The sequence below is a fragment of the Sus scrofa genome, chromosome 6, assembly GCF_054392235.1.
Source record: "Sus scrofa isolate SSC_HxYL_T2T_F1_AM1 chromosome 6, Sscrofa_HxYL_maternal_Yorkshire_Landrace_v2.0, whole genome shotgun sequence".
In the NCBI taxonomy this organism is placed as follows: domain Eukaryota; kingdom Metazoa; phylum Chordata; class Mammalia; order Artiodactyla; family Suidae; genus Sus; species Sus scrofa.
The window spans coordinates 125,112,510-125,126,655 of NC_139388.1; the positions used below are offsets into that span (position 1 = coordinate 125,112,510).

The 14,146-nt window shown below is 41.2% G+C and overlaps 1 protein-coding gene across 4 annotated transcripts in view; it reads right to left on the minus strand.

Annotated features, from left to right (window-relative positions):
* Positions 1-14,146, minus strand: part of TPGS2 (tubulin polyglutamylase complex subunit 2) — a 64,736-nt gene that overhangs the window by 15,652 nt on the left and 34,938 nt on the right. For 3 of the 4 annotated variants that reach the window (XM_021096294.2, XM_084964541.1, XM_021096292.2), the window contains 3 exons: positions 4,389-4,438; positions 2,883-2,970; positions 124-252 (listed from right to left, as the gene is read on the minus strand). In XM_021096294.2, coding sequence (XP_020951953.1) covers positions 124-252; positions 2,883-2,970; positions 4,389-4,438 — 267 coding nt within the window. The remainder of the gene's footprint in view (positions 1-123; positions 253-2,882; positions 2,971-4,388; positions 4,439-14,146) is intronic. The other variant, XM_021096293.2, reaches the window with a different exon arrangement.

Genomic DNA, 14,146 nt, shown 5'->3' on the forward strand with positions numbered 1-14,146 from the left:
GAGAAGCTATGAATGGAGGGGTTTGGGTTTAGGGAGACATGTTACAATGCCACAATTTTCAATATTATAAAATGAAAACAAGCAGGCTGATGTCTAACTCAAAGCAGAAGTTACTCCAGTTACCTTCTTGTGTATCGTCCTCCAGGTCTGCCAGAGTTGGTGCATTAGGAAGTGAGTACATGGAAGACTGGTTGAGTTGAGTCAGTTTTGAGATGCTGTTAATTGCCATGCTGCCCAGTGGAATGGTATGCTCTATGGGAACATTTGAAAAAAAGAATTACATGAGAGATAAGCTAGTTACCATGGTCAACATAAGGGTTTCTGCTTGAGAAACCTAAGCCCGGCTATTTTTTGATCCAAGGGCTGAGGAAATGAATGGAAGTGGAACGAAGAGACTCAATGCACTATCTGCTCCAAAGCACCAGTGTTTTATACCAAAAAAAAAAAAAAAAAAAAAAGAAAGAAAAAAGAAAAAAAAAGGCGGCTGGGGCCTGGGTGAAGACTATATAATATGTTAGAGAAGAGTATCAAAGAAAATTAAAAAAAAAATCCAAAATAGACAAACAATTCATGAGGTTCAATATAAAAAAAATCAAAAAATAAGCAAAAGATCTAAATACTTATTTCTCTGAAGACATATAGATTGCCAAAAAACATGAAAAGATGTTCAACGTTGCTAATTATTAGAGAAATGCAAATCAAAACTACAGTGATGGCCATCATCAAAAAGTCAATAAATGCTGAGGGGCGCATAAGAAAGGGAACCCTCTTACTGTTGGTAAGAATGTAAATTGGTACAACCACTATGGAAAACAGTATGGAAGTTCCTCAAAGAAACTAAAAATAGAACTACCATAAGATCAGTAATTCCATTCCTGGGTGTCTATCCAGAAAAAATCATCATTTGAAAAGATACACACATGCCAATGTTCACTGCAGCACTATTTACAACAGCCAAGACATGGAAAACAACCTAAATGTCCATCAACAGAAGAACGGACAAAGAAGATATATACATATACCCAACAGAATACCAACCAGCCATAAAAAGGGAATGAAATAATGCCATTTGCAGCAATAAAGATAGACCTAGAGATTCTCATACTAAGTGAGGTTAGAAAAAAACATCCTATGGTATCACGTGTGGAATCTAAAAAAAAGGATACAAATGAACTTATTTGCAGAACAGAAACAGACTCCCAGACTTTGAAAACAACCTTACAGTTACCAAAGGGGACAGGGTGCGGGAAAGGATGTGTTGGAGGTTTGGGACTGACATATGCACACTGTGGTATATGAATTGATTGGCCAATAGGGACCTGCTGTATAGCACAGGGAACTCTACCCAATATTCTGTGATAACCTATATAGGAAAAGAATCTGAAAAAGAATGGATGTTAAGGATCCATTTATAACGGAATCACTCTGTTGTACAGGAGAAATTATCACATTATAAATCAACTATGTTTCAATAAAACTTTAAAAATTGAAAAAAAGAAAAATGTTAAAAAGGATACTGAAAAGTTCATGTTAAATGCTCAGCAGTAAGCGATAAAATATTGCTCTGGTCAACTGTGAGAGAGAAACAGGAATGTCTGGGGAGTTGCCTTACAAATGGAACTCAGGAGGTAGAGGCAATGAAGGGAAGGAGTCAATTATGCAGATGTGCTGTGTGATAGAAGCTACCATATTCTTTTTTTTTTTTTTTTGTCTTTTTGCCTTTTCTAGGGCTGCTCCCAAGGCATGTGGAGGTTCCCAGCCTAGGGGTCTAATCAGAGCTGTAGCCGCCGGCCTATGCCAGAGCCACAGTAATTTGGGATCTGAGCCGCCTCTGCAATCTACACCACAGTTCATGGCAACGCTGGATCCTTAACCCACTGAGCAAGTCCAGGGATGGAACCTGCAACCTCATGGTTCCTAGTCGGATTCCTTAACCACTGAGCCACGACGGGAACTTTTTTTTTCTTCACATTCTTAATGACAGTATGTAGGGTGCTTCCGAAGGACCTAAGTAGATCGAGGGATGTGGCTGGAGTCTGGAGGCAATAAGAGCCTTTTTTTTTTTTTTTTCCTGCACCCACTGCATGTGGAAGGTTCCAGGCTGGGGACTGAACCTGTGCCACAGCAGCAACTTGAGCCAAAGCAATGAAAACACCAGATCCTTAACTCACTGAGCTTCCAGGGAACTCCGAATAAAAGCCTCTTGAGGACTGGGGTGTGGGGGGTCTGTGTCAGGAATGAGCTGGACTCCAGTGGCTATATCAGGCTTCCCCAGCCCACGAAACATCAGTAGAGTCTGCACCTAAATGTGCAGCACTGACTTTCATGCCTGCATTATACCCGAACCTCTGATTATGTATGAAGCTGTGAGTTCCCACATTTATAACACAAAAATTTATCCTAGACACATTTAATACCAAGGATCAGAGTCTGCAAACTGAGGTGGTTGATAACTTAGGGTGAGGAAATGTGAAGAAGAGATGGGTAGGCTCTGGTCTGAGGTCTCCCCACACTGGAAACGAAGGAAGGCTGTCACTGCAGCTCACCCTGAGGAGGCCACTCCAAGGTGGAACCCTCAGAGACTTTAAATGTGAGGTAGCTCAGGATTTTTCCCTCTCCATCATTCCAGCAGGAAGCCTCTAAACTGACCTTCCAGTTAAGTACTGGATAGACTCTCTGGGGACTGGGGACTGGGGACCGGGTGAAGCAATGATGGTATGTTAGCTCTGGGAATAATTGCAGCTTCTGGACACTGTGCTTTAGGAGAATCCATGAAAACTGTCCAGATTCAAAAACTCCTTAAGTTGTAGAGGCCCTCAGAGTTGTTTCATATAACCCCTCTGCCAGGAAAATGTTCCTCTACAGCAAGAAAGCTGACTCACCATCCAGCTTCACACTCCATGTCATGTGGAAGCCATTTGTCATCAGGTAAAAGTTCTTCAGATCCTCAGGCAGAAGGCAGTTATTTTTCTAGAATCACAAAGCAGGAGAGTGTTAGGGCTGAGAAGCAGGGCACAGAGCTATTCCTATGCCTTAAGGCTACTGGGGAATGCTATTTACCTTGTTTTGGACACCCCAAAACAGGAAGACTCTGATAATTACCCCTAAAGCTCTACTGGTGAGTTCTGGGTTGAGATGACAACAAAGTAAGCTCCTCAACTTTCCTCATTTCACAGACACACTGAATCTACAGCTAACATTGAACAATTTTCCCTCAGAGAAATCCAGAAACTAGCTGAGAGATTTCTACACATCAGGCAAACAAGACACATCAAAATGGCTAGGAGATACTGATCGGTCTTGCAATAAAACCTACTTTCTGAAAGGCGACATACAGCCTGGAAGGAACTCACAACTCCCAGATTCTCCCTTAAGGGTTTGGGCCCAACATCTGATGTCCTAATTTTCAACACTTCAACATGAGAGATGGGCCCTTAAAACATCTAGCCCTGAAAGCAAGTAGGGCTTGGGTCCAAGAGACCCACAAGGTTACAGTGAACTTTTTCTTTTTTTCTTTTTTTTTTGTCTTTTTGCCTTTTCTAGGGCTGCTCTCGAGGCATATGGAGGTTCCCAGGCTAGGGGTCTAATTGGAGCTGTAGCCGCCAGCCTACACTGGAGCCACAGCAATGCCAGATCCGAACTACGTCTGTGACCTACACCACAGCTCACGGCAATGCTGGATCCTTAACCCACTGAGCAAGGCCAGGGATCGAATCCACAACCTCATGGTTCCTAGTTGGATTCCTTAACCACTGGGCAACGATGGGAACTCCGGCTACAGTGACCTCTTAATGGGCTCTTGTGGACTCATTGTGGCCATACCCTCAGGGCCCATTGTGGAGGCAGCGTAATAAAATGCTCAGTCTTTCCATTAAAGAAGACTATTTTCTTGACTTAAAAGCTTTGGCCCAAGGGGTAGCCTTCTCATTTACACACTGCAAAGCTCTCCATAAACCAGGGAGGCCAGTGGGCACCACACCACCTTCATGTTCTCCTGCCACACTCACCTGTAACACCCAAAAAGGAGCTAATTCAAACATCTGACAGCTTTGGAGTTCCCGTCGGGGTGCAGTGGTTAACGAATCCGACTAGGAACCATGAGGTTGCGGGTTCGATCCCTGCCCTTGCTCAGTGGGTTGACGATCTGGCGTTGGCGTGAGCTGTGGTGTAGGTTGCAGACACGGCTCGGATCCTGCGTTGCTGTGGCTGTGGCATAGGCTGGTGGCTACGGCTCTGATTAGACCCCTAGCCTGGGAATCTCCATATGCCATGGGAGCAGCCCAAGAAATAGCAAAAAGACAAAAACAAAACAAAAACAAAAACAAAACAAACAAAAAAACATCTGACAGCTTTTTGCAGCTTTTGCAGCTACTACTCACGGGACACACCTCTTGATTGCCTGGCTCTGGTAGCTCACATTCCTGAATTCTACAGGACTCTAATAAAAAGAGTAACAAAGGGTGGGATCAAGATGGCAGAGGAGTAGGACTTGGAACTTACCTTCTCCCATAAACACATCAAAAACACCCCATCTACATGAAGCACAATTTACATAAACATCTACTGATCTCTGGCAGAAGGTCTCAGGCTTACAAAAAGGGCAAAGAAATCCTCCCCATAAGTGGTAGAACAAAAGGAAAAAAAAAAAAGACAGAAGGAAAAAAAAGACAGAAAAAAAAGAAATCAGGACAGGACCCGCACTCCTGAGAGGGAGCTGTGAAAGAGGAAAGGACTCCGCACCCTGGGAGGCCACCTAACCAACAGGGAGATCAGCCAGGACAGAGGGGAGCCAGCCTCAAAGCCTCGGAGAAAAGTGCAGCAGTGGGTCTGAGGAGGGCAAAATAGAGAGTGAGCACTGCATAGACAGTTGGTACCACCGCCTGGAGCAACAGAGCCTGATATACTTGGGTAGGGGGCTGGGCACTGGGGACAGGGCTTCGGAGGTCATATCTGGGGAGAAGACTAGTGTTGGCTATGTGGAAACAGCCTGTGGGGGCTAGGGAGTGGTGCGCCACAACCAAAGAAGTGTGGGAAGAGGCCTGGACCCACCAGAGAAGCAAGGAGCCATTGTTGGCAGTGCTAGGGAAGGGGTAGGACCACCACAGAAACGTCTTTTTCTGTGCATGCATGGGTTCTCCAGTGGCAGGGTACCTCTTGTGCAGTCTACAGGGGAAACTGCAGACTGTTGTAGCCATCTTGGACTCCAGAGGTGGATGTGGCTGGCCACAACTAAGGGTCCAGTGACAGGCACTACCTGCGGCTCCAGTCACCTCAGGAGTTGCTGCTATAGAGGGCCCTGCAACTGAACACTGCCCATTGCCACCACTGCCCTGTAAATAAATGCACAAGTCCCACTGCTGCGGCTCTGGGGGTCACCTCCACCTCTCTGAGATCATTGCCACTGCCAAGGGCTATGCAACCAGGAGCAGCCTGCAGCCCCCATACCCCCGTGGATCACCACTACTACCAAGGGTCCAGTGACCAGGCACTGCCTGCAGGTGCTGCCTATTGCCCCCACCACCCTGAAGCATACACAGGTCATACACCTGCACATCCTCTATTATGGGGATAACGACCTGCACATATTAAGAAAAGAGACAGCAAGCATCCAAACCAAAAGAAGCCCTCATGTCAAAAAAGTAGTAAAGCTACAAAGCTACCAAGAGATGCTCTTGCATATAAATATCCCTCCAATGCTATATAGTTGTTATATAGTTGTTTTCCCTAAACTCACAGAGTAAGAAAAACATATGCAATCTCTACAGTTGAACAGGCTCTGAGTTTGAAAAGGAGGGGTTTTGTTTTTATTTTTTTGTTGTTGTTTTTTTTTGGGTTTTCGGGGAGTTTTTTTATTTTTGGCTGCAGAGAGTGGTAAGATATATTCAAAGTTCTACAAGAGAAAAATTCGCAACCTAAAATACTCCACCCAGCAAGATTATCATTTAAAATAGAAGGGGAAATAAAGAATTTCTCAGAAAAGCAAAAACTAACAGAATACAGTTATACTACTAAACCTATCCTAAAGGCAATACTGAAAGGTATGCTCTAAATAGGAAAGAGGTAAGCAGATGTAGGATGGAGGAAATTACAATTGGAAAAATAATCACTTATATAAGCCAGGATACAGATCAAAAAGAAAAACAAAACAAAACAAAATAAAACAACCCATTTGTGAAAGCAATGATATACACAAGCAACAGCAGAAGGATAAACATGAAGATGTAAAAAAGGATATCAAAATCATAAAATACGGGGAGGGAGAATAAGAAAAACCTAGACTCTTTTTTTTTTTTTTAAAGAATGTGTTTGAGCCTATAAGTCTATCAGTATAAAGCAAGCAGATATAGGAAAGGGTTAACATACTTGAAAAATAGGGCAACCACATATTAAAACCACACAATACATTCAAAAAACCCAAAAAGAAGAGGACACAAGCATAAAGTAAAAGGAAATCACCCAACCATGAAAAGAAAAAATAACAAAGGAGATACACATAATAATGGAAAACAAAATTTTAAATGGCAATAAATATATATTTATCAATAATTACCTTAAATGTCAATGGACTGAATGCTCCAATCACAAGACAAAGAATGGCAGACTGTATGAAAAAACAAGAGCCTACAATATATTGCCTGCAAGAGACCCACCTCAGGACAGAGGACACACATTAATTGGAAGTGAGGGGATGGAAAAAGATATTTCGTGTGAATGGAAATGACAGGAAAGCAGGAGTCACAGTACTCATATCGGACAAATAGAATTTAAAACAAAGGCCATAAAGAAAGATAAAGAGGACATTATTAATGAAAAAAGGATCAACTGAAGAAGAGCATATTATACTCATCAATATATATGCCCCTAATATAGGGACATCCAAATTCATACAATAAATACTAACAGACATAAAAGGAGAAACTGATGGAAATACAATTATAGGAAACTTTAACACCCCACTTGCATCAAAGGACAGAACTTCTAGAAAGAAAATCAGTAAGGAAACAGAGGTCTTAAATGATACAATAGAACAGTTAGACTTTATTGATATTTTCAGGATATTACATTAAAAAAAGAGTGTATATTCTTTTCAAGTGCACATGGAACAATCTCAAGGATTGACCACACATTGGGGCACAAAACTAATCTCAACAAATTTAAGAGTATAGAAATTATTTCAACATCTCCTCTGACCACAATGACAAGAAACTAGAAATCAACCACAGGAAAAGAAATGAGGAAAAAAAACTGACTACCTGGAGACTAAACATGCTACTAAAAAACCAATGGGTCAACCAGGAAATCACAAAGGAAATTAAAAAATGCTTTGAGACAAATGACAATGAAAGCACAACAATACAAAATCAATGGGATGCTGCAAAAGCAGTTCTTAAAGGGAAGTTCATAGTGATACAGGCCTTCCTCAAAAAACAAGAAAAATCTCGTCAACAACCTAACCTACCACCTAAAAGAATGAGAAGAAGAATGAACAAAACCTAGAGTTAGCAGCAGGAAGGAAATCATAAAGTCAGAGAGGAAATCAATAAAATAGGGATTAAGAAAATAGAAAAATCAATAAAACCAAGAGCTGGTTCTTTGAAAGGGTAATAAGCAAAACTGACAAATCTCCAGCCGGCCTCAGCAAGAGAGAACCCATATAAATAAAAATAAGAAATGAAAAAGAACAAATCTCAACTGATACTGCAGAAATACAAAGAGAGAGAGAGAGAGAGAAAAAGAGTGCATGCACACGAGAGAGAGACTACTATGAATAATTATATGGCAACAAATTTGACACCCAGAAGAAAGGGACAACTTTTTAGAAACACAGAGCCCACCAAGACTGAATCAAGAAGAAATTGACATTTTCAACAGACTGAGCACTAAAAACGAAATTGAATGTGTAATAGTAATAAACCACTTCCTACAAAAAAAGGTTCAGGACCAGATGGCTTCATAGGTGAATTCTACCAGACAAACAACTTATACTGATCCTTCTTAAACTCTTCCAAAAGATCGAAGAAGAAGGAACACTCTCAAAGACATTCTATGAAGCCACCATCACCCTAATACCAAAAAACCAAAGACACTACCAAAAAAGAAAAGCATAGGCCAGTATCTTTGATGAATACAGAAGCAAAAATTCTCAGCAAAAATTTAATCAAGAAATATAACAACACATAAAAAAGATCATACAGCATGACCAAGTGGGATTCATCCCAAATTCAGAGGGATGGTTCAACATACACAAACAAATCAATGTCATACACCACATTAACAAAAGAAAAGTCAAAAACCACATGATCATATCAATAGACGCAGAAAATGCATTTGACAAAATTCAACATTCATTCATGATAAAAACTTTTACCAAAGTTGGTACAGAGGGAATGTATCTCAACATAACAAAAGCCATTTATGGCAAACCCACAGCCAATAATAATATTTGACAGAAAAAAACAAAATCTTCCCCATTAAAATCTGGAAAAAGACAAAGATGTCCACTCTTGACACTTCTATTCAACATAGTATTAGGAGTTATAATCACAGCAATTAAACATAAGATATAAAATGTAACCAAACTGGAAGGGATGATATAAAACTGTCACTATATGCAGATGATGTATTATATATAGAACACCCTAAGGACTCCAAACAAAAACTTCTCTATCCGATAAATGAATTCAGCAAACTAGCAGGATACAAGATTAACATTTAGAAATCAGTTGCATTCCTGTGTATTAACAACAATGAAATAGTAGAAAAGGAATATAAAAAAACCCGTTAAAAACCACAACAAAAATACCTAAAATATAAAAAAAGAATAGGCGCTCCCGTCATGGCGCAGCAGAAATTAATCCGACTAGGAACCATGAGGTTGTGGGTTAGATCCCTGCCCTTGCTCAGTAGGTTAAGTATCCGGCATTGCCGTGAGCTGTGGTGTAGGTTGCAGATGTGGCTTGGATCTGCTGTGGCTGTGGCTGTGGCATACGCCAGGGGCTACAGCTCTGATTAGACCCCCATCCTGGGAACCTCCATATGCTGTGGATGTGGCCCTAAAAGGACAAAAGCCAAAAAAAAAAAAAAAAAAAAGGGAATTAGAAAAAAAATCGAGGAATAAGCCTGACCAAAGAGGTGAAATACTTATACTCTTGACAACTACAAAACATTAATAAAGGAAATTTAAGAGTATTCAAAGAAACATGAAGGTATCCCATGCTTCTGGATTGGAAGAATTAATGTTGTGAAAATGGCCATACTACCCAAAGCAATCCCCAGATTTAATACAACCACGATCAAATTACCCTTGACGTTTTTCACAGAACTAGAAGAAGTAGTTCAAAAAATTTACATGGAAATATAAAAAACCCAGAACTGACAAAGCAATCCTCAGGGAAAAAAACAAAAGCAGGTAGCACAACTCTCCCAGATTTCAGAAAATATTACAAAGCTAAAGTAATCAAGACAGTGTGGTATCTGTACAAAAACAGACATACAGGCCAATGGAACAGAAGAGAGAATCCAGAAGTAAATTCAGATACCTACAGCCAATTAATCTTTGACAAAGGAGGCAAGAATATAAAATGGGAAAAAGAGTCTCTTCAGCAGTGGTGCTGGGATAACTGGACAGTTACATGTAAATCAATGAAACTAGACCACTCCCTCACACCATGTACAAAAATAAACTCAAAATGGCCTAAAGGCTTAAACATAAGATATGACACCATAAAACTCCTAGAAGAGAAGGTAGGCAAGACATTCCCTGACATGCATTGCACAAACCAACAACCCAATTGAAAAATAGGCAAAAGATCTGAACAGACATTTCTCCAAAGAAGATATACAGATGGGCAACAATCACATGAAAAAATGTTCAATATCACTAATTATTAGAGAAATGCAAACCAAAACTACAAAGAGGTACCACCTCCACCAGTAAAAATGGCCATCATTAACAAGTCAACAAACAACAAATGCTGTAGAAGGTGTTGAGAAAAGGGAACCCTCCTACACTGTTGGAGGGAGTGCAAACTGGTATAATTACTATGGAAAACAGTATGGCGGTACCTCAGAAAACTAAGTATAGGAGTTCCTAATTTGGCTCAGCAGAAATAAATCTGATTTGGAACCATGAGGTTGCGGGTTCGATTCCTGGCTTGCTCAGTGGGTTAAGGATCCAGCGTTGCCGTGAGCTGTGGTGTAGGTCACAGACTCTGCTCAGATCAGGTGTTGCTGTGGCTCTGGGACAGGCTGATTAGACCCCTAACCTGGGAACCTCTGTATGCCACAGGTGCGGCCCTAATAAAAAAGACTAAAAAACAAACAAAAAGAAGGAAAGAAAGGAAGGAAGGAAGGAAGGAAGGAAGGAAGGAAGGAAGGAAGGAAGGAAAGAAGAAAGGAAGAAAGGAAGAAAGAAAGAAAACTAAATATAGAACTACCATATAACCCAGAAACCCCACTCTTGGGCATATATCTGGATACAAATTTCATTGAAAAAGATACATGCACCCATATGTTCATTGCAGCATTATTCACAACAGCCAAGACATGGAAACAAGCTAAATGTCCATTGACGGATGGATTAAGAAGATGTGGTATATGTACACAATGGAATACTACTTAGCCAAAAAAATAACAAAATAATGCCATCTGCAGCAACATGGATGGAACTAGAGACTCTCCTACTGAGAGAAGTAAGTCAGAAGAGAAAGACAAATATCATATGATATCATCTATATGTGTGGAATCTAAAATGTGGCACAAATGAACCTATCTACAAAACAGAAACAGACTTCAGACATAGAGAACAGACTTGTGATTACCAAGGGGAATGGACTGGGAGTTTGGGGCTAGTAGATGCAAACTTTTACATTTAAGTTGAATAAGCAATGAGGTCCTACTGCATGCTACAGGGAAGTATATCCAATCTCTTGGGATAAACCATGATGAAAGGTAAGAGGAATACACACACACACACATATGTATGACTTAGTCACTTTGCAATACAGCACAAATTGGCACAATATCATAAATTATACTTTAATAAAAAACAAATTACAAAACAAAAACCAGAGTGACAGATCTTCAACAGTTATCCCACCAGGGATTAGGGCAAAGGTAGACTGAAATGCCCAGTCTTTCTGGCAAAGAAGCCTACATGTAGATCTTAACTGCAGCCTCAGGGTCAGGCTTATAATTCAACAACATCTAGGGGCCGACTGCAATCCTTTCCACTGGGAAGCCAGTGGGGGCCATCTTTGCCTCTCCCTCTGTCCTGACCTAGATCACCAGTGTGTCTATGAATGGAGGTTATGCACATACCTGGTGCTCCAGCTTTGTGGCTGATGCCTAACAGGATACATCCTTTGAGAGATGGCTCTGGTGAGCAGCTTTTTTTCATGAATTCAATGGGATGGTAAAAGACAAAGACAGAGTTCTTAACTGGCTATTCCTCTACAGCTCAATGCAGTGGGAGCTGAGAGAATGCCTATCTCTCACTCTTCCCTGATAGTGGTATATTTGCATATTTTAAAAGCTGCTGCCTGAGTGTGCAGCTTCCAATCAGCCGAAGCTAGCTACTAAGATCTTCCCCTTTGGGACACTGACAGGTATTGGCATACCCTCAACTACTGGAAACCACCAAGAATAAAGTGGGCTGGACTTTATTGGTTTTCAATGGTTTGAAAAACAACCAAGGGCCAGGGTAGGGTTGAATAATAAGGTTTATCTTTTATGTGAGGCCCCTCCTTCAGGGTTAGGAGAGGTGGCCGTTTTATCTAATGCATAGAAACCAACAGAGAGAATCAAGAAAAATGAAGGAGCAGAGGAATTTGTTCCAAGTGAAAGAATTAGATCAAACTCTAGGAAAAGACCTTAATGAAATAAAGGTAAATGACTTTTACCTGATGAAGAGCTCAAACAATGTCATAAAGATGCTCACTGAGGTCAAGGGAACAATGTATGAACAAAGTGAGAATTTCAACAAAATGACAGAAAATATAAGAAAGTGATAAACAGAAATCACGGATGTGAAAAATACAATAACTGAGAATTTCCATCATGGTAACAAACCCAACCAGTATCCATGAGGATGTGGATTCGATCCCTGGCCTCACTCGGTGGTTTAAGGATCTGGTGTCGCCATGAGCTGTGGCATATAGGTCACATATGTGGCTCAGATATGGCATTGCTGTGGCTACAGTTCCAATTTGACTCTTAGCCTGGGAACTTCCATATGCTGCAGGAGCAGTCCAAAAGACAGACAGACAGACAATAACTGAACTGAAAAATTCAGTGAAGGGGTTCAACAGCAGACAAGATGAAGTGAAAGAAAGGATCAGTGAATTAGAAGATAGGGAACTGGAATTCATCCAATCAGATAAGTAAAAAGAATAAAGAATGAGAAAGACTGATACAGCTTAAGAGACTTAAAGGACTTAATGATCAAGCAGACCTTGTGATCACACTTACAGGGGTGTCAGAAGAAGAGAGAGAGCAAGGGGGGGAAGTTTACTTGAAGAAATAATGGCTGAAAATTTCTCTAACTTGGGAAAGAAAAGAGACTATCTGGAAATAGATCCAGGAATCCCAGGGAGTTCAAAAAAAGAAGCATCCAAAGACACGTTGTAATTAAATTGTCATAAGTTAAAGAAGAAAATCTTAAAAGCAGCAAGAGAAAAACTACCTGTTATGTACAAGGAAACCCCCATAAGACTATCAGCAGATTTTTAGGCAGAAACTTAGCAAGCCAGAAGAAAGTGGCTCAATATATTCAAAGTGTGAAAAGAAAAAAAAATGCAAACCAGGAATACTCTACCTGGTAAATCAGAATTTGAGGAGAAATAAAGTTTCAGAATTTAAGGAGAAATAAAGTTCCAGATACAGAAAAGCTGAAGGAGTTCACCACTTGACCACCCTTACAACAAATGTTAAAGAAACGTCAAGCTGAAACAAAAAAGTGCTAATTAGTAACAGCAAACAATATGGCAGTATAAATCCCACAAACATAAGTAAATGTATAGTTATATTCAGAATAATCTAATGTTGCCATGGGGGTAAATTAATCACTTAGCATGAAGTTTCAAAGACAAAGTAGTGAGATGGTATTAAGACCGCAGAATAGAAGGACTAGAGCTCACCTCCTCTCACAAAAGCAACAAAATTACAACCAACTACTGAACAACCCTCAACCAAATAGACTGCAAACTATCAAAAAAGATACCCTATTCCAGAACCACATCAAGACGGTAGGAGGGTCGATTACATGATATAAGCAACCCCATACCCAATGGGTGGGCAGCCCACAGGCTGGAAAGTAACTGTATCACAGAGACTCTCCTACGGAAGTGAGAGTTCTGAGCCTCACATTAGGTCCCCACACCTGGAGATCTGTCATTGGGAGAAGGAGCCCCTGGAGCATTTGGCATTGAAGGCCAGTGGGGCTTGTGCACAGGGGCTCCAGGGACTGGGGGAAACAGAGACCCCATTCTTGAAAGGCACCACAGGCTTTCATGTGCACTGGGTCCCAGGGCAAAGCAGAGACCCCATAGGAAACTGGGTTGGGCCTAACTGCAGTTCTTGGAGCATCTCCTGGTAAAATGGGGGTTGGGGGGGTGACTGTGGCTCATTGTGGGGGTAGGACATTGGCAGCAAAGGTCTCTGGAATAATCTTCAGCATGTGTTCCTTTAGAGGTGGCCATTTGGGAAAAATCCGGCCCCACCCATCAGTGCTAAGAAGCCCAGGCCAAACAATAATCCAGGTGGGATCACAGCCCCACCCATCAGTAAACAGGCTACCTAAAGACCCCCCCACCACCACCACCCAGGCACACTGCTGCCTCTAATATCACTCACAGAAAAAGCCCCACCCACCTGGGGGATAAGAACCAGCTCCACCTATCAGTGAATGCACCAGTCCCTCCCATCAGGAAGCCTACAGCAAGGCCCCATACTAACTTTGGCCACAAGGGGAGGTGGATATCAGAAGCAAGAGGGGCTATAGCTCTATTGTCTGCAAAAAAGGAGACCACACCAAAAATCTATACAAGATGAAAAGACAGAGAATTATGACTCACATAACGGAACAAGAAAAAAAGCCAGGAAAACAGCTAAGTGATCTGGAGATTATCAACCTCCATGAAAAAGACTC